The 25,367-nt window shown below is 49.9% G+C and overlaps 1 protein-coding gene across 1 annotated transcript in view; it reads right to left on the bottom strand.

Annotated features, from left to right (window-relative positions):
• The window catches only part of DDC (dopa decarboxylase), a 56,514-nt gene extending 38,467 nt beyond the window's left edge, over positions 1–18,047 (bottom strand). Inside the window, exons 1-5 of the mRNA XM_060157519.1 lie at positions 17,847–18,047; positions 15,616–15,729; positions 13,402–13,521; positions 5,022–5,156; positions 3,062–3,205 (exon numbers count right to left, since the gene is read on the bottom strand). Coding sequence (XP_060013502.1) covers positions 3,062–3,205; positions 5,022–5,156; positions 13,402–13,521; positions 15,616–15,729; positions 17,847–18,047 — 714 coding nt within the window. The remainder of the gene's footprint in view (positions 1–3,061; positions 3,206–5,021; positions 5,157–13,401; positions 13,522–15,615; positions 15,730–17,846) is intronic.
• Positions 18,048–25,367: the final 7,320 nt, after the last annotated feature.

Raw genomic sequence — 25,367 nt, 5'->3', positions numbered from 1 at the left:
TGGTAATAAATTTTAATGGAATATAACCCGTAAAAATGCTGAATCACTATGTTGTACAACTGAAACTAATATAATACTGTAACTCAGCTATATTTCAGTTAAAAAAAAAAAGAAATTAAACAAATTCTCTACAATCTCTTCCAGAAAATTGAAGAAAAGGGAATGTTCCCTAACTCATTCTGTGAGGCCAGCCTTACTCTAGTTCCAAAATCAGACAAAGACATTACAAGAAAGAACTGTAGACAAATATCTCATGGATATAGATGTGAAAATTCTCAACAAAATATTAGCAAATTGAATTCAATAATATATAAAAAATAATAACCAGGTGGGATTTATTCTAGGTATGCATGGCTGATTCAGCATTGAAAATCAATTAATATGACCTATCATATCCAAAGGCTAAACAAGAAAAAAATCACACAATCATATCAATAGATACAGAAAAAGTATTTAACAAAATCCAGCATCCATTTATAATAAAAAATTCTTAGCGAATTTAGGATTAGAGTGGAATTTCCTCAACTTGATAAAGAACATCTATTAAAAACCTGAGAGCACACTTAACAGTGAGAAACTACAGGATTTCCTGATAAGATCAGAAACGAGGCAAGGATATTTGCTTTCACCACTCCTATTCAACACGTTGCTGGGAATTCTACCTATAACAATAAGACAAGAAAAGGGACTAAAAGATATACAGATTGGGAGGGAAAAATGAAACTACCTTGGTTTGAAGATGACATGATTGTCTATATAGATACCCTACCCCCTCACCCCCAAAAAAACCCCAAATCAAAATCAAACCCAAAACCTCCTGAAACTAATAAGCAATTATAAGAAGATACAGAATAAAGGATAATATACAAAAGTCAATTGCTTTCTTATATTCCAACAATGAAAAATTTGCGTTTGAAATTAGAAACACAATACCATATACATTAACACCAAACTAGAGATAGAGAGAGAGACAGAGAGAGAGAAATGCTTAGGTAAAAATCTAACAAAATATGTATAAGATCTATATGAGGAAAACTATAAAATTCTGAGGAGAGAAGTAAAAAAAAATCTAAATAAATGGACAAATATTCTATGTACATGGATAGGAAGATTCAGTATTGTCAAGATTTTGGTACTTCCTAACTTGATCTATAAACTTCCATTCAAAATTCCAGCCAATCACGTTATGGCTATTGACAAACCAAGTCTAAAGTTTATAAAGAGAAGCAAAAGACCCAGAATATCCAACACAATATATGTGTGTATATTTTGCCACGCAGCTTGCGGGATCTTAGTTCCCCAACCAGATTTTGAACCGGGCCCTGGGCCCTGGCAGTGAAATTTCCGAGTTCTAACCACTGGACCACCAGGGAATTCCCTACCCAACGCAGCACTGAGGGAGAAGAACAAAGTCAGAGGACTGACACTACCCGACTTCAAGTCTTACTCTAAAGCTACCGCAATTCAAGGCAGTGTAAAATTGCGGAAAGAATAGACCAACAGATCAATGGAACAGAATAGAGAGCCCAGAAATAGACACACACAAATATGGTCACCTGATCTTTGACAAAGGAGCAAAGGCAATTTAATGGGGAGAGGATAGTCTTTTCAACAATGGTACTAGAACAACTGGACATCCACATGCAAAAAAAAAATGGATTTGGACACAGACATTACACCTTTTACAGAAACCAGAGCAAAATAGATCAGAGACCTAAATGTAAAACTATAAAACTCCTAGAAGATAACACTGGAGAAGATCTAGAACATCTTGGGTTTTGTGATGAGTTTTTAGGTACCAATGACATATTCCATGAGAATAAAATTGATGAGATGGACTTCATTAAAAATAAAAACTTATTCTTTGTGCTAGATACTTCAGAGAATGAAAGGACAGGTCACTGACTTGGAGAAAAACATTTGCAAATCATACCTTTTGATAAAGCACTGGTGTCCAAAATATACAAAGAAATCTTAAAGCTCAACAATCTGAATCTTGTTGATGTCTCTACAATTATTTGTTTATGCTCCTGATTCCTCTGGGAATTCCTCGAATCAGGATCAAATTGTGTATAAAATCATACCCTCTGTGCCTCTCCCAGCCTACATGTTAGATAGTCAATAAAGGGTGCTAAATTTGAATCGCTCAAAACAATTTTTTGGATAAAAAAGCTTGTCTCAAAGATTAACTCTTAAAAAGTAGTGGAAGTTATTACTACATGGCCCCTAGAGTCTGTGGAACCTAGATTGCTCTACAACTAGGAAATACGCAGATACTGACAGGTGTGCCTCAGAGCATGGAATCCTGGGTACACAGGAGAATCTGGAAGTTGCTGTGAAGCGTCTCCAATGCCTGGTCCCATCCCCAGAGAGGCTGGAGCAGGGTCTGGGCATCAGCATTCTTTATAGCTCCCCAGATGACCCCAAAGTGCAGCCAGATGACCTCACGGGGTTAGTGCCACAATCACAGCCTTTCAGCTGCCATCACACCTGACGTCCCAGTCCAGACACCGGCTGATGCCAAGATCACACCAGGCCTGACAGCTCCCAGCCTCCAGTTGTAACAGCAACTGTTTCTTCCCCCTGGAAAAAGCCCATCCGTGCATAAGAAAACTAGCTGCTATTTGGCTAGTTAGATATTTTAATTATATCCTATTTATCTGTATTTTAATTAGTCACTGCTTGCTTGCAATACACCTCTCGCAAATGACGCCCCTTAGCATCTACTGAGGACACCAATCTAGGTGGAAAGTGTGTTTTATTTTTAATTCGGCTCACTCGGATGTCCGTCATGCATCTACCGTGTCAAGGGGCCACCCTACGGTGTCATTTTTAACAGGAAGCAGAAGCAAGCCTTCTCGGCTTCACAGCATCCTGCAGGCTGGGTTCTCTGGTGTGACTCGTTTCTGAGATTCACACAAGTGGGGGGAGAAGTAAACGGAGCTTTGCTCCAGCCCCCCTCAAGGAGAGGCGGGCTGACCTGAGCGCCACCTGGCGCGTGACCACCGCGGGCCCCCCCCCTGCAGGGCCCAGACACCCCCGTGGAGCCACACAAACTTACGAAGAACGGAATCAGGCCCTCGGCCTTGTCTCTCTCCAGGGCCTCCTGCAGGGCAGAAGCTCGCATGGCAAACTTGCCATCGGAAGGGATCGCTTTTAACTTCACTCCACCAATCAAGCCGGCTCTTTCCACGGAGGAGTGTGCCTGCAAGAGAGCGCAGGGGCAGAGTCTGCAGCGGCTCACAGCCCTCCTGCCCCCCACCTTCCGGCCTGGAGCTGTTTCAGGTCCTGAGGGATCTGCTTCCCAGTTTAATGATTCAGACACTTAGAGCGAGAAGTGCCCGGCAGTACTGGGGGTGTTCTCATCCATTGGTTTGAATTCTAGCGAAGCAGGGAATGCCCATTTGAAAGCCTAGTTGGGATAACGACACGTGATGGTGTGTCCTTAATAAGGGCACTCGGTAAGCTCCGGTTCCTACTCTTTCCCTCCGAGGCTCTAAAATCGTCTGTGAAACGTAAGACAATTCTCGGAAGTAGCTCTCCTCGCGGTTTGTGTGTCCCCTTTAACCTCAGGTGAGGAGTGAGGTGATCAGGTTATTAATTTACAACCAGCACCTTGATCCCATGCTCCCGGGCGCTAAGGCTCTCCTGAAGTGTAGATTCCATTCAGGAGGAGGTGACAGGCGGTGACTGTCTCAGAGGCCACATCCTTGCTTTTGCTCCCTCGCTGCCCATTCTGCTTCCCTAACTCCTACAGGACTCCCCAGAAAGCACCACTGAATAAACAGTGAACCCCTAAAGGCTCGCATAAGGTCCCGCTCCTGGGGAACCTGCCTGAGAGCTGAGGAAGAATTGCGTCCTAGAGCCCATGGCCGTCCGGTGGATGTAAGGAACCCACCCGACTGCCGTCACCTAGGATGGTACTAGCCATGCACCATCCTTGGGAGGATCTAGAAGCATCACAAATCACTTCTGTAGGGTGAAATTCCCTCATGGAAACCCTATTGGGAAAGGCTACACCCTAACGTTCATAGCAACTTATCTCAGCCTAGATTCACTGAACACCTACACGTGCATTTTCTTCAAGTCTCCTCGTGTCTTTCTGGGAAACCAGGGAGATGGAAATAGAAGTGAATAGTTTTCTTGATGTGCAGGGAGCTCTAGCGCCTAGAGTTAGAATACACGCAGAGACAGTACTCCTGATTAAGCATCAAAATATAGGTGCTGTATTGATTTCAGGCTACACGTATTTATTAACTAGAACAAAGTTGTCGCAGTTGAAATGCCTGGCTTAAGAAATTCGTTACAAATATTATGTCAGCAGAGCTAAATCAGCTATTCCTTGTGGAACCAAATCCTTCAGTGGTACCACTTTTCAGTGCCCCCTTGGCTACACTTTCACTCATGGGGCTGCTGCTCAATGCTCTTTCCTCCTGTTCCTTCTCACACGATTCGGTTTTGTTTCTGTTTTTAACCGTTTTGAAGTGGGCTGGTCACTGGAATTGACCACCTGCTCGATGCCCCTATTTGCAGAGTTCTCGGAGCCTTACAAAGCACTGCTGTGTCCTTCATCTTAGTTTAGCCACCAGCTGGCAGAGCAGCATTATCAGGGGACAGGCGCTTTGGGCCCTGTTTGATAGTTAAAAATAACGGCTCAGAGAATTGGCGTGATGAGCCTGAGGTCACAGAATTTGAAACAGCAGAGCTGGGATGCGAGCCCAGGTCTCTGAGCCCACGTCCCATATGAGTCTCCACAGCCCCGCTCTGAAGGCAGCCAGATGACCTCAACACGAGCACGTGCAAGTGGGGTCACGGTGACCTCATGATCCATTTATTTTCTTTTCAACTTGATCTACTAAGTTCCCACCTGCAGCCCACACCTTGTCTTTAGCATAGGTCTCCCTGGGGAGCTGTTCCTGGATTGGAAACGATGCTGCACAGCTTGGTTGGGCTTTGACTCGCTACCACACCAAGCATTCTGCCCTGTGAGGCTCCATGGGGCTCCGGGCAGCCACACCCACCTGGTCAGATGCGTAGGCCACCAGCTTCTCCATGATGGTGGCCTGTGTCAGCCCCGGGGAGGCAGCCTGCAGGCGTCGTGTCGCTTTGGTCCGAGCGGCCAGCAGGGCCACCAGGGTGGCTTCACTGGCACTTCCCTAAATCAAAGAAAAGGTCGAAATGGGCTTCCAAGTACAGCCAGGGAATCATCTTAAACTTGGGAGATGCAATTTGGGGTCCCCATATTTTCTTAAAAGATGCATCTCAAATTGCCAAGTTCACTCTCCTTTCAGCGGGAAAAGGCTGCACACCTGTGACTGCCACTGCAGCTCTTATTATCGATTCAACGTTGCTCTGTCTGTTTTTCATAAGATAACCTCCCGCATGTCTGAGCACTCAGCGTGTACCAGGCATCACCGGGCCCACTTCACAGGCACTTTCCCACGGACGCCTCCTGGTCTACCCAGGAGGTGCTGGCTCATTTCCCCGGGAAGAGGAGGAGATGGGGCCCAGGGCACAGCTCTCAGCCCAGCTCTGTGTGCACAGCAACGTGGACAGATAAATCTGTATGTTTCTATAAATGGGATTCCTCTTCTTTGAGACTCAAAAATTGCCTTGCAGGATTTTCCTCAGTCACTGATGGTACAGGTTGAAGTGTGTCCCCCCAAATTTCATACGTTGAAGCCCTAACTCCTAGTACCTCAGGACATGACCATATTTGGAGACAAGACCTGTAAAGGGGTCACTAAGTTAGAGGGTCCCTGATCCAGCCTGGCTGATGTCCTTGTAAGAAGAGGAGCTGAGGACGTGCACACACACGCACGCACGCACGCACGCACGCACACACACGCATGCAGGAGACGCCACATGAGGACACAGGGAGGAGATGCCCGCCTGCCAGCCAAGGGCAGAGGCCTCTGGGAAATCAGCCCTGTTGCCACCTCGACCTCAGACGTCCAGCCTCCGGACTGTGAGACAATCAATGTCTGTTGTTTAAGCTGCCCCGTCTGTGGTTGTTTGTTGTGGTAGCCTTAGCAAGCTAACACAACAAATGTCGACAACTTATTTTGGCGAAGTAGTCAAGAAGGACGCAAAATTCACTCTTCTGAGGGTGGGGGGAGGTGAAAGAGAATATGGATTCAACACCCATCATGTTAGCCCAGCTAATCTGCAAAATAATCCCATTTCTAAATTTTATCATCTTAGGGTGGGAAACTAAGCTCAGAGAGGGTAACTTGCCCCAAATCAGCAGCTGGGGAGTGGCATGGTTAGGAGTGAGCCCACAGCTGCCTGGTGGGAACCTCCCCACATTTATAATCAACTTTCCTGTTCCCCTGCTCTTGATCACGGAATCTTAGTAAATCCTGGAAGAAACCAGGAGCTGAACAGTATTACCATTAGAAAGAAAAAATTTAAAAGGTAGAGTTTTGTTGACTATGAGAAGGTTTATAAGATTTTAGGGGAGGGGGGCGGAGACAAGATGGTGGTGTGGGAAGACGCAGAGTTCACGTCTCCCCACAACTAAGGTGGCTGCTGGATGCTGGTGGGGGACCCCGATGCCCACGGAGATGGGCAGAACCCCCAAGGGAACCAGTAGCACGTGGGGGGACTGAGGGGGGAGGAGAAGTGGAGCCTGGACAGGACCAGTGCCCCTGAGGGGTGGCTGAGGGGGGGAGGGGTTCCCATGCCTGGAGGGACCCTTGCGGGGGCTCAGGTCAGGGAGGAGTGCACCCAACTTTTCCCCTGCCCAATCGGTCGGGGAAGTCTGCCTGGCTCTCGGACCAGGTCCTACGCCCTCAGAGGTCCCCTCCGGGTTGGGTTGGTCCTGGGGACGTAGGAGGGAGGCCAGAGAGAACAGGAGAGGCAGGCGGGAGGGGCCCACCCGGAGAGGAGCGGAGGGCGTTTGCCCCGCCCACTCGGACTCAGGGAGCCTGCTGAGCTCCCAGGCTGCTGCCCCGCCCTCCAAAGCCCCCTCCAGGCCACGTGGGTCCTGGGGGCAAAGGAGGGAGGCCAGGAAGATCAGGAGAGGCAGGTGGGAGGGGCCCTCCAGGACCGGAGGAGCAGAAGAGGAGTGGAGGGTGATTGCTATGTCCACTCGAACCCAGGAAGCCTGCTGGGCTCCCAGGTGGGGTCCCCCGCCCTCTGAGAACAGAGGCTGGAAGCACGTCTGAGCCCCTTCTGTTCTGTTGAGCCTAAGCCCCCATCCCCCCGGCCTTTTCCAGCCCTGTGGGTCCTAAGCATAGGCCCCGCCCACTGCCCAAACCTCGCCCTTGCTTTGGCCCCGCCCTCCACAGCCAAGGCCTTTTCCACCTTTTATTCTCCTCTTTTTTACTATTGTGGTTCTGTTTTAGCTTCAGTTGTTTCATCTATATTTTTAATTTTTTCTAACATACCTGTTAGTTTCCTAGTCTAATTTTATTTTTTACTTTGTTATCATTCTCCTCTCTCTCTCTTTTTTTTTTTGGCCACCCTTACACAGCTTGTGGGATCTTGGTTCACAAGCCAGGGGTCGGGCTGAAGCTCCTGCGGTGGGAGCTCCGAGTCCAAACCACTGGACTAAAAGGGAACGTCAAACCCCAGGAAATATTCATCAGAGTGAGGTCTCCAGGAGGTCCTCATCTCAGCACCAAGACACAGCTCCACCCAACAGCCTACAAAATTCAGTGTTGGAAGCCTCAGGCCAAACAACCAGTAAGACAGGAATACTCCCCCACTCATAAAAAAAAAAGGAAAAAAAAATGAGACAGCAAAAAAATATGTCACAGATGAAGGAGCAAGGTAAAAACCTACAAGACCAAAAAAATGAAGAGGAAATAGGCAATCCACCTGAAAAAGAATTCAGAGTAATGATAGTAAAGATGACCCATGGGCTTCCCTGGTGGCGCAGTGGTTGAGAGTCCGCCCGCCGATGCAGGGGACACGGGTCCGTGCCCCGGTCCAGGAGGATCCCACATGCCGCGGAGCGGCTGGGCCCATGAGCCGTGGTCGCTGGGCCTGCGTGTCCGGCGCCTGTGCCCCGCAGTGGGAGAGGCCACAACAGTGAGAGGCCTGTGTACCGCAAATAAATAAATTAATAATTTTTTAAAAAGTAAAGAAAATGTGATTTTATATATATATATATATATATATATATTAATATATATTTTTCAGCCTTAACAAAAAAAGGGGAAACCTTGTCATGGATAAACCTGGAACATGGATAAACCTAGAGGGCATTACGCTAAGTGAAATAAGCTAGACAGAGCAAAACAAATACCACATGGTATCACATATATGTGGAATTAAAAAATATTAAAAAATATATTAACAGGGATAGTTATAGCTGAAAGGGTCATTACACACTTCTAAAGGAAGTTTCACTAAATGTAGTCAGCATTAAGGAGACGTGTTGACAAGAAGAATTGGAAATAAAACTCGAAACAAACAAACAAAAAATTGCCCAGTGAAATAATCGTCAGCCCAGCATCCATAAGTGTCATGGCTTGGAGACCGGGACAGGAGAACGAGCCGGTCTCCAGGCCTCTGTGGGAAGCAGATCTGGGCCGAGGTAGGGGCAGGGGCAGTCTTGCTCCGAGGACAGTAATGGTACCTTTGCTTTCCTGCCTCAGACAAAGGTTGCCATGGCAAAGCCGCTAGGAGGCAGAAAGAAACACGGTGAGCGCGGCCGCTCGGCTGTGAATGCTGGGAGCAGAAATGTCCTTTCATCTTCTGGGTTTTCAAGTGTCACCCCATACACGGCGGGAAATGGGCTTTTCTTCCAAGAGAGCTTTCAAACCCAATTAAGAGACCATTTTCATGGCCCCGTTTGTCCAGATCAAAGGATGATTTGCCGTTTGATGCAGACGCCCGTCACGGTGCCGACGCCCAGCAGCTGTGATTACGCCTCTGAGGGGCTCCCCCCGCATCCCCGCATCCGGGCCCCCAGTCTGTCAGCAGGCTCAGGCGCTCCAGGACCTCGCAAATTACAGACAATCAGCCTTGTCAGCGGGAAGGGCGGGATTCCTGCCTCATACTGGGTGGGTGGGCTCCAAGGGGGACTCAATTGAATCCTGGGCTGAGTGATGTCAGAATTATTCCTATAACCAAATGCCGGGGCTTCTGCTGTTTCTGGAAAACGGGATTGTCTTTCAAAGAAGAGATAATTTAAAGATGGAGCCCATGGCAGCATGCCCACCTCTGCACACTCACCCAAGCAAAGGGTCAGGGACAGGCTGGTGGAACACTCGTGGGTCCAGCTCACATGTGCCCCAGCCTTGCCTCTAAATAGCTCCTGCCCTTGGGTCCCATGCGTGACGTTCCTGGGCCTCGGTTTCCTCATCTATGAAAAAGGTTGTTGATAATCCAATCAAGCCTGATAAATATTTGGAGGTTGAAAAATGAGCACATTAAACACAAGAAATAAAACTAAAACACAGGCTAGCTCAGAGTGGGTGTGCAATACAAAGTGGCTATTATTATAATACACACGCCTTGATTGGCAGGGTAGTTGTTAAGAGTTTTGAGAAGTATCAAACTAGAGGAATCAGCTTGGGCTGCTGAAAAGAATTGAATGTGAAATTATTTTAGTTATAATCTCCAGTGACCCAGAAGAACTTTTTTGTTTGGTTTTGACTTTTGGTGGAGCATGTGTGGTGAATATGGACTCAACCAGGGGAGCCCCAGCAGAAAGCTGAGGATCTCCTTAGGAGATTGTTAACCTTCATCCTAAAGGGTGTCCTTTGAAATATGATTTACAAGAGTGAAAGATGTGACACAATATATATACTGTATCTCCTATTTATATAAATTGTGACACATCATAGAAAATCATGCAATAATAATATTCTCAGAGACTATTTAAACAATGGGAAATGCTCACAATAAAATAGTAAGGAAAACACCACACAGAAAATCTGTATGATGTGTTGCGTTATCCCAGTTTTGTTTATATTATGTACACATATATGTACACACACACACACATCGGTATTAAAATGACGCTGGGAGGAAGCTGCCCCTAAATGTTTCCGCATCTCTTCCATTTTTCTAATGGATGTCTAGTTTTCATAGCTAGAAAGGGGATGATACTCTTAAGTGGAATAACGGAACCAAATTGACATCGAAGGCCATCAATTGGCAGTGTGGAAAATGGAGACGATGATGTAGAAAAAATCGTGGGAAAGTCCCAAAAAAACACATAAGAGAAAATGACAAAAAAAAAAAGAAAATGACAAAAGAAAGTTAGAAATTATGGAAGAGGTACCCAATCCGTGGAAAATGGAAGCGCCTGAAAAACAGAGTGAAGTGGCCCAGAGGCAACGACTAAAATGTCCCCAGGTGAGGGAAGAGCTGAGTCTTGGATTAATAGGGCTTCCCAGATGCTGGGGGTTGGGGTCAAGATGAACAGCACAGATGGAAAAAGTAGATCTTGGCAAAATGTGTGGAATTACAAAGAAAAAGTAAGTTTACTGCAAGGGTCCAGGTTGTCATGAACTATCAGATCACCCCCAGGCCCGGAACTGAGTCGAATAGAATTCAACGCCAAGAACCCCATCGCAGCCCCTCTCTTGCTCTTACTATGGCCACTTTCTGTTCTGCCCACAGCCGGGCTCTGCTCTCCATTGGCAGTGGAGCCCCAGAGCATCAGGACCCATGTGCTGGGGACTGGAACACCTCCCCACTGCAAGGTGAGATGCAGCTGACTGATGGGGGGCGGGTGGGGGGGTGGTGGAAGGGGGCCATGTACAGCAGTCCCTTCCCTAAAGCTGGAAGCAGCTGAGAACTCAAATCTTTGTGTGTGGTTTTTCCAAGGTTGCCCAGGCTGCATCACCTCTGACAAGCAGAAAACTGTCCAGGGTGGCTGAAATGTTTGCAGTTGTGAGAAAAATCATCATTGCCGCTACGTCTAAGTCCCGTTCACAGCATCGCAGGGAAACTTTGCTTACCCATGGCTGATGCTTCATTCTCATCAGCCCCACTCAGAATCGCTGATGTAGGAGGGAAAGTGCTGTAACCAAAGAGGTGAGGTAGGAGGGGACAGAGAGAGTGGGGCTGATTCGTATGAGGTGACCCAGCAGTTATCCTCTTATCAGTCCTACTGATAAACGGGTCGGTGACGCTCTCAAGCGTAATCATTACGCAAGAGCATCTGTGACTCATCTTCCCAGCACCACCTGGAGCCGGCAGAAACCACCGGGCCCCAGTCGATCTGACAGAGGGAGAATTCTTCTCCGGCTTCAGCGAGGACCATGCAGCAGGCCCATTTGCCGTGTTTTTCCTAGAGAATCTGCCAATATCATCATCATAAACATCTTCGAAACCATCCTAATCCTGGGAGCAGTCCGTAATCCCTACATGCCGGAATGACACACAGCCACCTTCATCATCAAAACCCTCCTCCTGACCGTCGCTTTTGTGAATCCGAGCATGCTAGCCAGGACTCCAACTGAACCAGCCTATATCATATCCCTTATGAAAAGCCTGTCTACCACTAACACCTGCCCTGTGCTGACGTGTCTCACTACCTACCCATCATCACCTCAGGCATCCCACCATAAACATAAGAGATCTGACAAAAGATTTACTTTGAGAGAGTAAATAGGCCGTGGGTCACAGAGAACTCAGCCATGGGTCACAGCCCAAGACTTATTTATCAAAGTGCATGTCAGCATCTCTGCATCAGAATCACCTGACATGCAGGTTAGAATGCTAATTCCTGGGCCTGCCTAAGACTTGTTGAATCTGAATCTGCGAGGGTGGAGGAAGACTCCCTCCCTGACCCTGAGCCGTACTGCCTGTGTTTGGGAGAATAAGGCCTCCCAAAGATGTCATGCTTTCATCCTGGAAGCTGTGTCTCTCTACCTGACAAGGAAGAGGGACCTTGCCAATGTGATTAATTTAAGAACCTTGACAGGAGGGGAGGGAGGATTATTTTAGATCATCTGCATGGACCTGATCTAATCTCATGCATCCTGAAACATGAAGAACCTTTCTCATCTGTGGTCGGAGGGAGAGGCGGCCATGAAAGAAGGGTCAGAGAGATGCAACACAGCCACCTTGAAGACGGAGGAGGCGCCATGGTCCAGGAATGCGGGAAGCTTCTAGAAACTAGAAAAGGCAAGGACAGACCCTCCAAGCTGTCAACCCTGATTGTAGCCCAGTAAGATCCACCTCAGACTCCCGACCTACAGAACTGTAAGATAATAGGTTTGTCAGAAAACAAACACATGGGAGTTTAAAAACCCTGGTCGGTTGAGCAGCCTCGGGCCTGGAGGCTGGGGCTCGCATCCTATCACATTTGGCCACTCCGGCAGGTGACCTCACACTGAGGCATCCGGGCCTCAGTTCTCATCGTTGAGTGGACAGAATCACAACTGCCATGGCAGATTCTTAGAGAGAAGACGGTGTCTGAGAAAGGAAATTCCCTCTTCTCCAACGTAAAGGTTGCTTTCCCTGGGAGGGCGGTGGGTTTAGGGGCATCCCTCTTTCCTACTAGAAAAGAAGAAAGCCAAGAACTCCAAGTTTTCTTAGTGGCATTTGTGCCGCAGGTGTTCCACTGTGGCTGTCATTGTGTGTGTCCTGTCCCCCGATGGGCCCTCTGGCATGTAGTTGCGCTCAAAGGTACATGTCAGGTGAAGAATGAATTAAATCAGCGCATAGAAAAGGCAGCATCTTTAGGTGAACGGTGGGTTCCCACAGGTGCAGCCGTTTCTAGTGGCCTCTGCCACTGAGGATGGCCCTGAGTGGCGGTCACATGGGTGTAGGCTCAAACCCTGGCTCTAGAACTTACCAGCTGGGAACCAATGGGCAAGTTCCCTGACTGCTCTGAGCCTCCGTTTCCTCACCTGTAAAATGGGAATCTTAAAATGGCCCCTAATCATAGCGTTGTGAGAACTGAGTCCAGGCCTGGGAAGTGCTCCAGCACATTGGCGGGCAATGGGGAACCACGCAAATCTCTACTGTTGCTTTTTGTTTGTTTGTTTGTTTGTTTGTTTGCGGTACGCAGGCCTCTCACTTCTGTGGCCTCTCCCGTTGCGGAGCACAGGCTCGGGACGCGCGGGCTCAGCGGCCATGGCTCACGGGCCCAGCTGCTTTGCGGCATGTGGGATCTTCCCGGACTGGGGCACGAACCCGTGTCCCCTGCATCGGCAGGCGGGCTCTCAACCACTGCGCCGCCAGGGAAGCCCTCCACTGTTGTTTTTATTGCTATGCACCAGCCAGGCGATAGCCACCACTCTGCCCACCCTAAAGGGGGGCCTGGCTCGGGGATCCAGATCCAGAGCTTTCCTAAGGCTCAGACCTGCTTATTCTCCAGAAGAAACATGAGGACACAGGAAGCTCAAGGGCCTCTAGCCCACCTGCTGCTGTCCGCCTTCCGGGAGCCCGCGTACCCCAGATGTGGGACCCCCGCCCTCTGTGCCTTACCTGGATCACTCCGCCCCCTTCTCCAGCTTCTCCAGCCAAGAACACCGCAGGCAGCTGCAGCATCTTCCCCAGCCAGTCCATCATCACTGTTTCCAGCTCTGTGCACGCTGGGCTGGCAGCCTGTGGTGGGAGGTGGGGGTGAGCCATAGGCTGGCTGCCCTCAGCTTCCCGCCAGCTTGGTGTCCAGTGGAGTGACAAACAGGGAGGCTTCCTTACTCCCCTCCTTTTGATGGGTCGATTTAGCAAAAAGTTCTCAACATTTTCAAAAGGCCTGTCCCTGAGTGGGAACCCCTTTGAAGGTGGGCTCTCCCATCACAGATTTCCCAGAGAAGCAGTGGCAGAGGCTGGACTCCTGCCCCACAGCAACCCCAAAGCATCACTGAGGATCACTGCGGGGGAACTTGGTGCTGAGAGCGGCACACGTGACCTTCTGCTCCGCCCCCGACCCCGGCACCTGGAGGCATGGAAGGAGCCACCATCCCCGGGGCCCAGGGCGGCCGCTGGAAGTCCAAGGTCACTGCCTGCAGGGGTTTGCATGTCTCTGCATGCCTCACCCGTAGGCATGGGTCCCTGCTGACGTCACCTCTGACTCTGACGTCACCCCACGCTTCTCCAAGAGAAACCCCTAAGGGCTGGGGCCATAGCAAGTGCCCAGGTCTTGCTGAAAATCTTCCACTGAATCCCACCCAGACTAAACTCTCCCAATCCAAGATGCTGTTCAAATGCCCCCAAAAGGTGTCAAACATGCTCTTTGACATTCTTTGACTCGAGGAGAATGCCTGGGCAGGAAGGCAGTGACCGTCACGATGACCTGCTCCCCAGCCGCACTGGGCCCACACAGGGAGCTCATTCAGCCACCTGTTTACAGAAGGAGCCAGAAAGCCTCCCTGGTGGACCCTGGTCTACAGTCACAGTGGGAGGAGTGAGATGGGCTGAGCAGAGGAGGTGCAGCCCCAGGAGCCCCCACAGGCCCCTGATCCTGCCTTCCGCGCTCAGGATTGGGGCGGGGCGCGGCTTGGCCCCAGACTCCGCCCGAGGGTGGATGGACCTCCCGTCCGTGTGGGTCTCACTGTGGTGGTCCGAGTGCTCTCCAGCTCCCCATGCACTGCTGGCCAGCCCCACACGGAGGGTCCCACTCCATCCTGGCCGAGCCCGGCTCCAGGCAAGGGGACCTTCCTCACTGTGCAGAACCCAGGGCTCGGCCAGCACACCTTAGAGACAGCAAGGAAGCCCTCCAAGGCCCCAGACCATCAGACTGTCCTTGGGAAGGACAGACATAGTTGGAAAGATGCTATCATCCCCTTGGATGGCTCTGGAGTGGCAGAGCTGAGTGGAATCTGCTGCGGTGTCTAATGTAAGGAATGTCCTTGAGGGGAGGGTGTGCTCAGCCCGGACAGAGGAAGGTCCCCGAGGCCACACAGGGCGGCCCCGGGCTGCTCTCCGCGGAGAACTGCAGCGGGACCCGGGGGTGACCCTCCGACCCTGCTCCTTGGGGCGCCGAGGCCCACCCCCCAGCAACTGCAGACCCCAGGCTAAAGAGGAGCAGTGGGGGGTGGAAGTGGGGAGCTGGGGGCAAGGGGGAGGTGGCAGGGGCAGCAGGCAGCTCTGCTCGTGCGTTCAGGAACCCACATCTCCTGCAGGCCTCAGGCAGGAGTCATGAGTCTACTGGCTCCAAGGCACAAGCAAGTAGGCAGGCACTCTGGACCCCAAAGGCCAAGAGCAGACGCTGGCCTGGGGAGGAGTCCCAGCGTGTGGGCAGCCCTGGGGTCCTGGGCGCAGTCAGCAAGAAGCCCTCCTTCCGAGCGCTCTGCATTTGGGAAGGCAGGACTCTCTCCCGTTATGCTGGGCTGGGGTCTCTCTCGGGCCGGCAGGCGTGGCCGAGAACAGAGGGGATGGGACGAGGGCAGAAGTGTTTCTCAAACTGCAGATTGGACAGAGATCCCTGTTCTGCCTGGGAGACATGCTGGGGCTGCAGAAGCCCCAGGGCTGTGGCTGCGGTTTGGATGCAAGCCAGGTACCTCTAAACACACCGCTGTGCAGAACCGGCTTTTGCATGTGGACGTGACTCCCCCTCTCTTTCCCCAGATGCCCTCATGAGGCCCCCCCTCCAGGGCTGAGTCCACCTCCCTCCTGCGGGGGCACCGCCACCTGCTCACCGGCGGAGTCCTGGCTGCACGTCCCCGTGCAGGGCCCCCCGGGCGCCCCGACACTCACCCAGGAGAAGCCGATGCAGCCGATAGCCCCACACAGCATGTCCGCGAGCATGGCCGGGTACGAGCTGGCCGTGGGGAAGTAGGCGAAGAAGTACGGGCTGTGCCAGTGGGTCACCTGTACGGGACATGGCGGTCACTTGGGGCCAGGGAGGCCGGCCCCGGGGGCAGGGGACCCAGGGCGCTGGGTTTGCCGTGGTCAACCAAGTCTCTCAGAACAACCCTGCTTTAAATCCTGGCCAGGAGCACCTGCCAGTGAGGGGTCTGCCCCTGAGGCCCCATCTCTTCCTGTTACGAGATTGTTTTTCCTGAAAGTACTCCAAAAACTAGTCTATATCAAAAAGAACAAAAGAGGTCTGATTTTTGAGGTTTCTTTAGCCGCCTTACTGCTGCCCCCTCACTCTCCCATACAATCGCTTCCTTGCTAATGGAGCAAAGCTTCCGGGTTCCACAGTCTCCCTGCGCCCCCATCACGGTCTGTAGTCTGTGTCCCCAAATTCCTGTGTTGAAGCCCTAACCCTGTGCGATGTGCCCGGGGTGGGGGCCTTTGGGAGGTGATGGGTAGGATGAGATGGTGAGGGTGGGCCCCCCTAACCTCACCCCCGCAGGGAGGAGAGGCCAGGATGAGAACCTCCCAGGAGGGGAATCTGCAGGAACCTTGACCTCGGACGCCCAGCCTCAGCCCCGTGAGAAGTGGATGCGCTGTCCAAGATGCTAGCGGTGGTGTTTGCAGCTGCAGAACAGCCAGGACAGCCCAGAGCCTGACATTTAACCACACTCCTGGGAGGGATTTGATGCTGCGCGGCTTCTCGTGTTTGCACAGACAACCTCCCGGCAGGTGAGAACCGGAATCCTGTGCTCCGCTCAAAGCACAAATGTCACGGGAACTCCAGGGAGGATGAGAGAGGGGAGCTGGGCTTGAGGGACTTATCAGGGAGCTGAGGCCGGAGGCCCAGTACCCCGTGGGCAGGGGCTCTGCACCCTGAGCCCCAGGTCCTGAGATCCTAGGCCCCGGGGTCCTGACTGCAGATGAGAGGGTAAGGCTGAGGGTCTGGCCCTCCTGCCACAGCAGTGAACATGCTTTTAGGCGAGTCCTGGGCAGGGAACATCTCACCACGCAAGCATGAAGCCGCAGTGCAGTTTCCTTTCAACTGGAGCTGTCTGCTCCCTTCCAAGTGACTCATGTGGACACAACTGTCCTGGGTCCTCCCCACTCCTGTCTGCGGCCCCTGGCGCACCCCACACCGAGGCACACTGGCCTCAAAGAGGACGCAGCACCACGCAGCCCATATTCTCACGTAAAATAAAGGAAACATTTCTTCCACACGTGTGATCTCCCCTCCGCTGAACACAAAATAGTAAGAGTGTGCTTTATTTGGAGCAATTAACTTACTTGAAACCAGCCTCCAGGGGTTCACTTCCTCAACAGTCGTGTGACGACTCTCTCACCTACCAGGGTCTCAGGGTAGGGGTCTAGCCTTGTAGGAGAGCAAGACCCCATGGGGCCTTCCCAGGACAGACCCCTCCCCCACGTCCTCTGCTGTGGCTCCTCTCTGAAGTACCCAGATAACAGCATCTGATGCACATATTTCCTGAGTTATTTTACCAATGCTAAAACCCTCACCAAATGGAAAAAATTAACTACCTGATGACCATGACCACATAGCCCCCAGACCTACTGGCGCCTGAGAATTCCCATTACCTCACCATCAACCAATCAGAGAACTGTGCACTAGCTGATGACTTAACCGGGGACTCCCCTCCCTCACCTGGCCTTAAAAATGCTCTGCTGAAACCCATCAGGGAGCTCAGGGTTTTTGAGCATTAGCTGTCCAGGACTCCTTGCTTGGCACCTGCAGTAAACACTGCACTTTCCTTCACCACAACCTGGTGTCAGTAGATGGGCTTTACTGCACGTGGGTGAGCGGACCCAAGTTGGTTCGGTGACAAACTGCAGGGCTGGGGGGAAAGCACAGTCGCTGCCTTTGGAGCCCACACAATCTGGGTTGTAATCCTGGCTCCGTCACTTACTAGCTGTGCGACCTTAGGCTGATCACCCAAGCTCTCTGGGCTTCAGTTGCCTCAGTTATAAAATAGAAATAAAAAAGTTTCTATCCAAGGAAATGGTTGTGAGGATTAGGTGAAATAATTCATATGAATTGCCTGACACCCAGTCAGTATCAATATTAAATTAGCACTAGCCCTCCTGTTTTCCGATCTTGGACACAGGCTTACCCCTGGCATGATGATCTTCTCGACGTCCTTAATGATGTCCTCAAATGTTTCTGGCTCCTGGGGGGCAGCAGTGGGGAGCAGGGGGCGCAGGTAGCCAGGCTCCACGTCGGGGTACACCTGGCGCCCCTCGACGCCCTCCAAGTAGTCAGCCACGTAATCCACCATCTCCTTCCCTCTCCTGCGGAACTCATGTGCATTCATGGTGACCGGCCTTCCTCAGAGGCAAAACCTGCACAAAGAGAAAAGAAACCAGTCTGCAAACATGATGAGGTCTCACTTGGAGCAGGGCAGTTCCAAGCAAGCTGACAGCTGGGGCTGCCTGGGTGGAGACCCAAACACCCTGGAGTTCCCCAGACCCCAAGCCAGCAGCACTTTCCTTCCCTGTCTGGATGGGGTGGAAATGACCCTGGATTTGGAGAACGGCAGCAAAGTGCTTACTGTGCTATTCGCCAGCTACTCAGCTGAAGACAATGCCATGTCTCGTTTTTTTCTACCTGCATCCGTGAAATGGACCGGGGCACACATGAATGTCTATGGTTCCTCCCAGCTTTAATAACAAGCCTCGGTCCAAGTCCTACCTTGCTCTCTACTAGCTGCGGGACAGAGCCTCTCTGAGCCTCTCTCTTTATCTGAGAAGAGCATATGACAGTGTGCTGATCTCTCCAGAAGCTATGAAGGCAATCTCATGGCCTGAGTACAGCACTCAGACCAGGGCCTGGGCAGCACAACCCCCATCAGTGAGTCTGCTTCCGTTATCTTGACTCCATCACCAGATGGAGCCGCACCCCTGCATACAACCTGCTTTTCAAAACTCGCACTTTCTTTCCTCAACACATAACAATGTACAGGTGATCCTGGTGCCCTGTGGTAGTAACATTCTATAAAGTCTCCACAAATTAGCAAACACTGGCCCTTTCCCGGGGAAATGCAATGTTACATTCCTGTGCGTTTCTGGTCACGTTTTTTTTTTTTTTTTTTTTTTGTGGTACGCGGGCCTCTCACTGTTGTGGCCTCTCCCGTTGTGGAGCACAGGCTCCAGACGCGCAGGCTCAGCGGCCATGGCTCACGGGCCCAGCCGCTCCGCGGCATGTGGGATCTTCCCGGACCGACTGGGGCACGAATCCATGTCCCCTGCATCGGCAGGCGGGCTCTCAACCACTGCGCCACCAGGGAAGCCCTCTGGTCACATTTTTGTCAGTCAATCAATACATAATCTTTTTTATGTGTTTCTTGTTAAAGACACTTTATTTAATGTGCACTGACTCATGAACTTCGGACTCCTGGCCAACAGCTCTCTGACTCATGAATGAAGCTTATGAGACAAACGTGATTTCTCCCTAAGGCACATGGCAGCCTTCTTGCATGTAGGACCCCTAGAAGGCACTTCAGCACTATATTTGGGGGCCATTTAAAATAGTCAAATAACCAAGAATAACACAAAAATGTGGCACTAAATAGGCCCGCTTGTTGAAACAACCAGGCAGAGCATTGCCTTGTTAGATTCTGCTGGGAACAAGTGCATTTGGGCAACTCAAATGTATCACCCATGAGTGATCACGAAAGCACCGCGACTACTGATGTGGGGATCATGAATGAATTGTAGCGAAGAGTGACACCTGCATACAGAAAATCTGTGAATAATAAGCATAGACTGTATTTTCAAAACAGGAAACTTGGACAACACACAGAAAAATATTCATCAAGAATCCCACCACTCGGGCTTCCCTGGTGGCGCAGTGGTTGAGAGTCCGCCTGCCGATGCAGGGGACGCGGGTTCGTGCCCCGGTCCGGGAAGATCCCACATGCCGCGGAGCGGCTGGGCCCGTGAGCCGTGGCCGCTGGTCCTGCGCGTCCGGGGTCTGTGCTCCGCAACGGGAGAGGCCACGGCGGTGGGAGGCCCGCGTACCGGAAAAAAAAAAAATAATCCTGGCACACACCCTTCTAGATTGTTTCTTATATTTAGGAGACAATTGTGTGCTGAGCCAGGGACGCATCTCTGAATTCCTCCCATAGCTCAACACTTCGTAAGTCAAGAGTAATTTTCCTATGGGAGTAAGTGCTGGGGGGCGATTCTACCTCCACTGTAATTAGCATAGACCCAGATCTTGATATCATGCTCCCAATACTTCTTCCATGGCTTCCCACTGTCTGTACTACTTCGCTTTGTTTTTTCTTTGCTTTGCTTTGCTTTGCTTTTGGACGATTTTAATGTTAAACACTCCAAGACAGGTGTTACTCAAGACTATTGCAGTAGGGGAGGGAGACTGTCTCCCGATATCACAAGGGCCAGTGGGGACGTATAGCCGACAGGTAGGGTTAGGAAACAGATGGGACATTACTAAGAGCAGCTTGGCTGGGTGTCCAGGTGGAGGAAGGTGATCTGGACTGTATCCCAAGGGTAGAGGCTTCCTCGAGAAACCAACTTCGCATGATTCTCTGTTACAGCTGGGCTCAACTCACTGAAGTGGGGACCTACTCAGGAAGAGGGTTCATTGGAGCCTGACTGGGTTTGACCAAGGAGGAAGTCTTCATCAAAGGGAATCAGCTTGACAGTATGTTTCCTCTCTCAGAATTCTCTCCGCTGTTCTTTGTTCAGATGTTCTCCATGAACAGCATGGAAGCCATCCCATGGAAGCTTCCAGGTTTCCTCAAGGTCAGTGACTGGACCAAACCCCCATTTCCATATTATTGTTTGGGGGTAGTGAATGCCCTGGCGACAGGGACTGGATACAATATAGGATACAATTCAAAATCATAGCAACAGCGAATGCTAAAATAACAGCATGAGAAAAACCAAAGTGAGTCTTTGAGTTTCCATTGCACCTTCGTGTTTCATAAGCTGCAGGCCAAGGAAGCTTATCATTCAAAACATCATGCCCAGATTTTCCAAAGGCTCTTAGTGCAAAGCTATGAAGCTTTATACATATAGCTTCAGGTTTATAATTCCCTGGGTCTGCAGGCTTCGAAATGAATTTTTCATTTGGAATGACTCTGATTATGTCAAACGTCGCACATAGAGTGCAACTGGGTCTTACCTCAAATTGAAGTATTTTTAGTTGACTTGATTCAAATTCAACCAAAATTGCATCAAATGGCAGATCTTTTTGCTAGCTTGTTTTTTTCACAAAGCAATTACGAGTACATTTCCCACGTTGATAAATACTTTTCTATTGCATGATTTTTCCCGATTGCATGGTGTTTCACAGTGCGAATTGCTATATTCAGGATGTGCATCACTACTGTTGAACATTTACATCATTTCCGGTTCTCACCTATGTTAGTGGGAAGAGTTGGTGTAGCCCAATGGCCACCCCTTCATGATCAAGAACTGAAAGGCTCTGCACAGCCTGACAGGGATGCCACTGCAGTAAAAACCTCATTTCCCTCAACTGAAAACAAACACCGTAATAAAGTTCTACCTCAAATAATTTTTTTTGTGATAATTAGGTAAGTACGTGGGAACGGCTAAGGAGTAGAGGCACAAAATAGGCATTCAACACATGTTAGTTGTTAGATTTTCTATAAAGCACTGAAATATACAACCTCATACTTTTATTTTTGCACACTTTATTTTGTGTTAAAATTTTCTTTAAAAAGCATTTATCTTATAATTTCTTTAGAACAAATTATTATAGAGATATGTATTTTAGCGTGTTAAGATTATATGGCCAAACTTGTCCCCAGAACGTATTTTTACCAAATTACTCTTCCATAGGGAGTGTGAGAGAACCCTAGTTTTATACTAGGGTTTGAGATACATATTAAGGTTTGCCAGTCTGGCAGGCATTCATGATTTCATTTTACTTTGATTAATGAAGTCAAATAGTTTTCTCACACTTCTTTGTATTTCTTTTTTTATGAATTGCTTGTTAATTGCTTTCTTTTCTGCTAGGGTGTTAGATGTTTTCTTATTTAACTGCAAGAGCTCTAATATAATAAATACTTGCACCCTAAGTGTGTGATATATTTTGCAGACATTTTCCTTATCTTTATTTGACCTAGTTTTGCTTTTAATTTTATTCCGACCTATAAGAATTTTAATTTTTATGCAGTCACATCTCAGGATCTGTTTCTTTGTGATTTGTTCCTTGTGTATGACTATTTAAAATGCCTTTTAGAGCAAGTATTCGCACGACCTCTGTTTGCCCTATTAAAGGGTAGCACCTGCACCGCACAGGCTGAAGCCTCAGGGGAGGAGCCGTGCAAAAATTAAGAAAGTTGCTTGGGTTCCTGGAGTATCAGCTGCTTCCTTCTAATGGGAATGCAAGAGTACGATGGCCAAAACGGGCTGCCTCGTGGAAAAAATAAACTGACAGACACACCAACTTGCCCCCCCAAAGAAATACTACCAAATTGTTAGATAAGACCTAATTATTATTTTCGAATCATTCTGTCATGTATTTGTCAATTCTTTCCCACAAAGACCTTTCCAGAAGGCTTTTGGTGCAAAGCCACAGAGAATCTTGTGTTCATTTTGGAGCTGTCTGATATTTCATGCCTCCAAGCTGGGCAAATATTGGCTGAAAGATGTACATGATGATAAAGGTTATGACTGATATCTTTCCAGGCCTTGAAACGGCGCCTGTTGACATAATCTGATCGTAGCCCCCGCCAGCAGCTACAGCCACGGTACTTTACGTGCAGCCCCTGTGGGACACGCAAGTGCCTGGTGAACCCCACCTGCTCGGGGAGGTATGAACCCCACTGCAAGCCCTTGGACCTCCTGGCTGACCTGGGGGTCATTCATTTTTGTACTTTATCATTCCGCTGACATCCTTTGCTAAGTGCTGGCTTCTCCAAGCAGAGTCCTCAACTCTTTATTTTGCTTTCTCGGGACCAATCAGACCCTGGGCCACAGTTAGCACTATGAATGTTTGCTGAATGAGGAATGAATAAATGAATGAGCGCATGAACCAGCGAAGGAACGGAAAATCTTTTTGTCCTCGGAACGTTTTGTTTCTGACATATGGTATATTAGATCCTACTCTCTACCTTTAAGCCAACAGCCCATCACATACCTGCCACAAAAAAGCCACAGGGGACAATCACGGCTCAAGAACAATGGGCCCCTTCCCCAGGGAATCCTGACCCGGTCCCCGCCACCCTGGGCCTCTGGTGTTCAGTTCATGCTGAGCCTCTAACCCTGCAGGCTCAGAACTGACTCGGTTTCCCCAGTCTTGGCCCCGGAAGTTCATCTTGGATCTGGGCTTCCCCCTGCTCTGGCCCCAGCAGTCCCTGTGGTCCTGGATGGAAATATCCCCCTCTCTGGACCCCTGGAACCCTACCTTTGACACAGGTGTTTGGCAAGAACCCAGCCCAGGCTCTAGCTGATGCTTCCCTGGCAGTGGAGGTGGTGGGACTGGTGCCCATGGCCTCAGTGCAGAGCTTGTGTGGTGACTGCACACCAGCACTGTCAGCACAGGGCCAGCCATGCCCAATGTATGAGGGTCTGAGTGAGGCCACCCCTCTGGGGGCACAGAGGACCAGAATCAAGATGCTTTGTGCCTGCCCATGGTCCTGCCTATCGGTACAGACAAGCGCTGCTCTTGTTTCAAACCCTGGGACATTGGGCCCTTCACTCAACATTTCCTGCTTTTCCTTCTCTATCTGGATAAAAAGAAAAGTGTTTACATTTTCTTTTTACGCTATTCCAGGAAAAATAAACTGTAATTTACGTTTCAAAAAACACTTCTGGCTCTGGGACTGTGAGGCTTGTCTCTTGTTTTTAACCTCAGGCACGTAAGTATCAATCCAGGCGCAAAACGAAATTGGCTGATTTTCCCCTGAATCGACTGGTTTCTTGATGAACATCTTCTCTGTGGGCACAAAGAGCATAAATAAACCCAACGGGAGAAAGGTTTCTAACAGGGACGGTCAGGAAGTGTCTAACAATGAGAGCTTTCTAACAATAAGGATGGCAGTCTGGGGCTTCCCTGGTGGTGCAGTGGTTGAGAGTCCGCCTGCCGATCCTGGGGACACGGGTTTGTGCCCCGGTCCAGGAAGATCCCACATGCCGTGGAGCAGCTGGGCCCGTGAGCCGTGGCCTCTGAGCCTGTGCGTCCGGAGCCTGTGCTCTGCAACGGGAGAGGCCACAACAGTAAGAGGCCCGCGTACCGCAAAAAAAAAAAAAAAAAAACAGTCTGTTAACTTGCCTCAAAACAAAAAAAACCCCACCCCTCTAAGATCTTTTGTCCCTCTTAAGACTCTAGTTAACAGCAATGTATTTAGGGGCCTTAGGGACAGGGGTACCCGGGTCATTTGTGCAAAGCTGCAACTTGGTCAGCCTTGCCCAGAAGGAGCAACAGCTTTGGGGTTTCCTGAAAAAAAAGTACGACGAACCCTCCAGATTAGAAACTTGAAAAACAGGTTTCTCCCTGAGCTTCCAGGAATGAGTTCCCAGATGCTCCCTAGAGGCCACCTCCACAGGCGAGGCAACGTCCACGGGCGCCTCCCTTGCTCCTGACAAATGGTAACTAGGAAGAAAAGGGGCTCGCAACATTTTGTGAGGTGTGTACCCGTGGCTGGGCCAGCTGACTTCCGAGCCTCCATCTTCTATTGGTAAAATGACCATAACACTAAGTACTACAGAGAATTCTACATAGGGTACAAAATCACTATATGGTTGGCGGTCCATGCCATGGCAGCATCTCTAGGGAGTTTGCTGTCAGAGGGGAAATCTCACAGAAGCCTGAGCAGACAGGCAGTGGGTTTTCCCCAGTCAGGGCCGGAAGGACCTCCTCTCTGGCCAGCTGGGTCTGGATTACAGAGGTTCCCTGCTACACTGTCAAAACGAGATTCTTCCCCGCTGCAATCCTCAGCTAGTGATCTTCCTCCCAGCAGCCTAGAAAGAACAGGGGTTAAGGTCAGAGAGAACAGGCTCGAGCCCTGGCTCTGCTGCAAGAGGCTGGGCTGCTGTCGGCTGCCTCCGTGGCCTCTGGAGTCTCAGTTCAGCCCCTTGTAACGGGGCAGCGAGATGCTGCAGGCAGGAGCCACTCAGGACTGTAAAGCTGTCTGTGTCTGGCATCTGCAGATCCTGATGTTAGGAAAGAAGCAGGTCGGATCATCATGAGGCCAGACAGAGCACCAGGGCAGCAGGAGAGAATCGGGGGATGGGGAGGGTGGAGGCCCACCCTGGACCCAGATCAGACTTCAAGGGGAAAGCCTTGCTCCTCTGATATGCGAGGAACTTTGCGTCTGTTTCCGATCCGGTCCCTGATTAATAGACAGTCGCCATCTCAGTATTTTCCTGGCCAACAGCTCTCCATGGGGTGGAGGCATGAAGAAATTTATACCATGATTTTCAATTTTACTCTCGTGGGAAGATACTACTATTTCCACTCACATCCCTGCAAACGGATTGTGATGGATTATAAAGCGGGCTGAAAATTTCACAACTTAAGCAATTTCAAACGTTGATAAATAACAGTGACATTAAACTAGTTGATATCATTCCAATTTACCCCTGAGCTCAGACCATTCCAACAGCTGGCATCAGGCTATGTGTATCATCCGGTAGCCTCT

The sequence above is a fragment of the Lagenorhynchus albirostris genome, chromosome 8 (assembly GCF_949774975.1).
Source record: "Lagenorhynchus albirostris chromosome 8, mLagAlb1.1, whole genome shotgun sequence".
In the NCBI taxonomy this organism is placed as follows: Eukaryota; Metazoa; Chordata; class Mammalia; order Artiodactyla; family Delphinidae; genus Lagenorhynchus; species Lagenorhynchus albirostris.
Note: the sequence above shows the minus strand (reverse complement) of the source record. Positions and strands in the feature narration are given on the sequence as shown.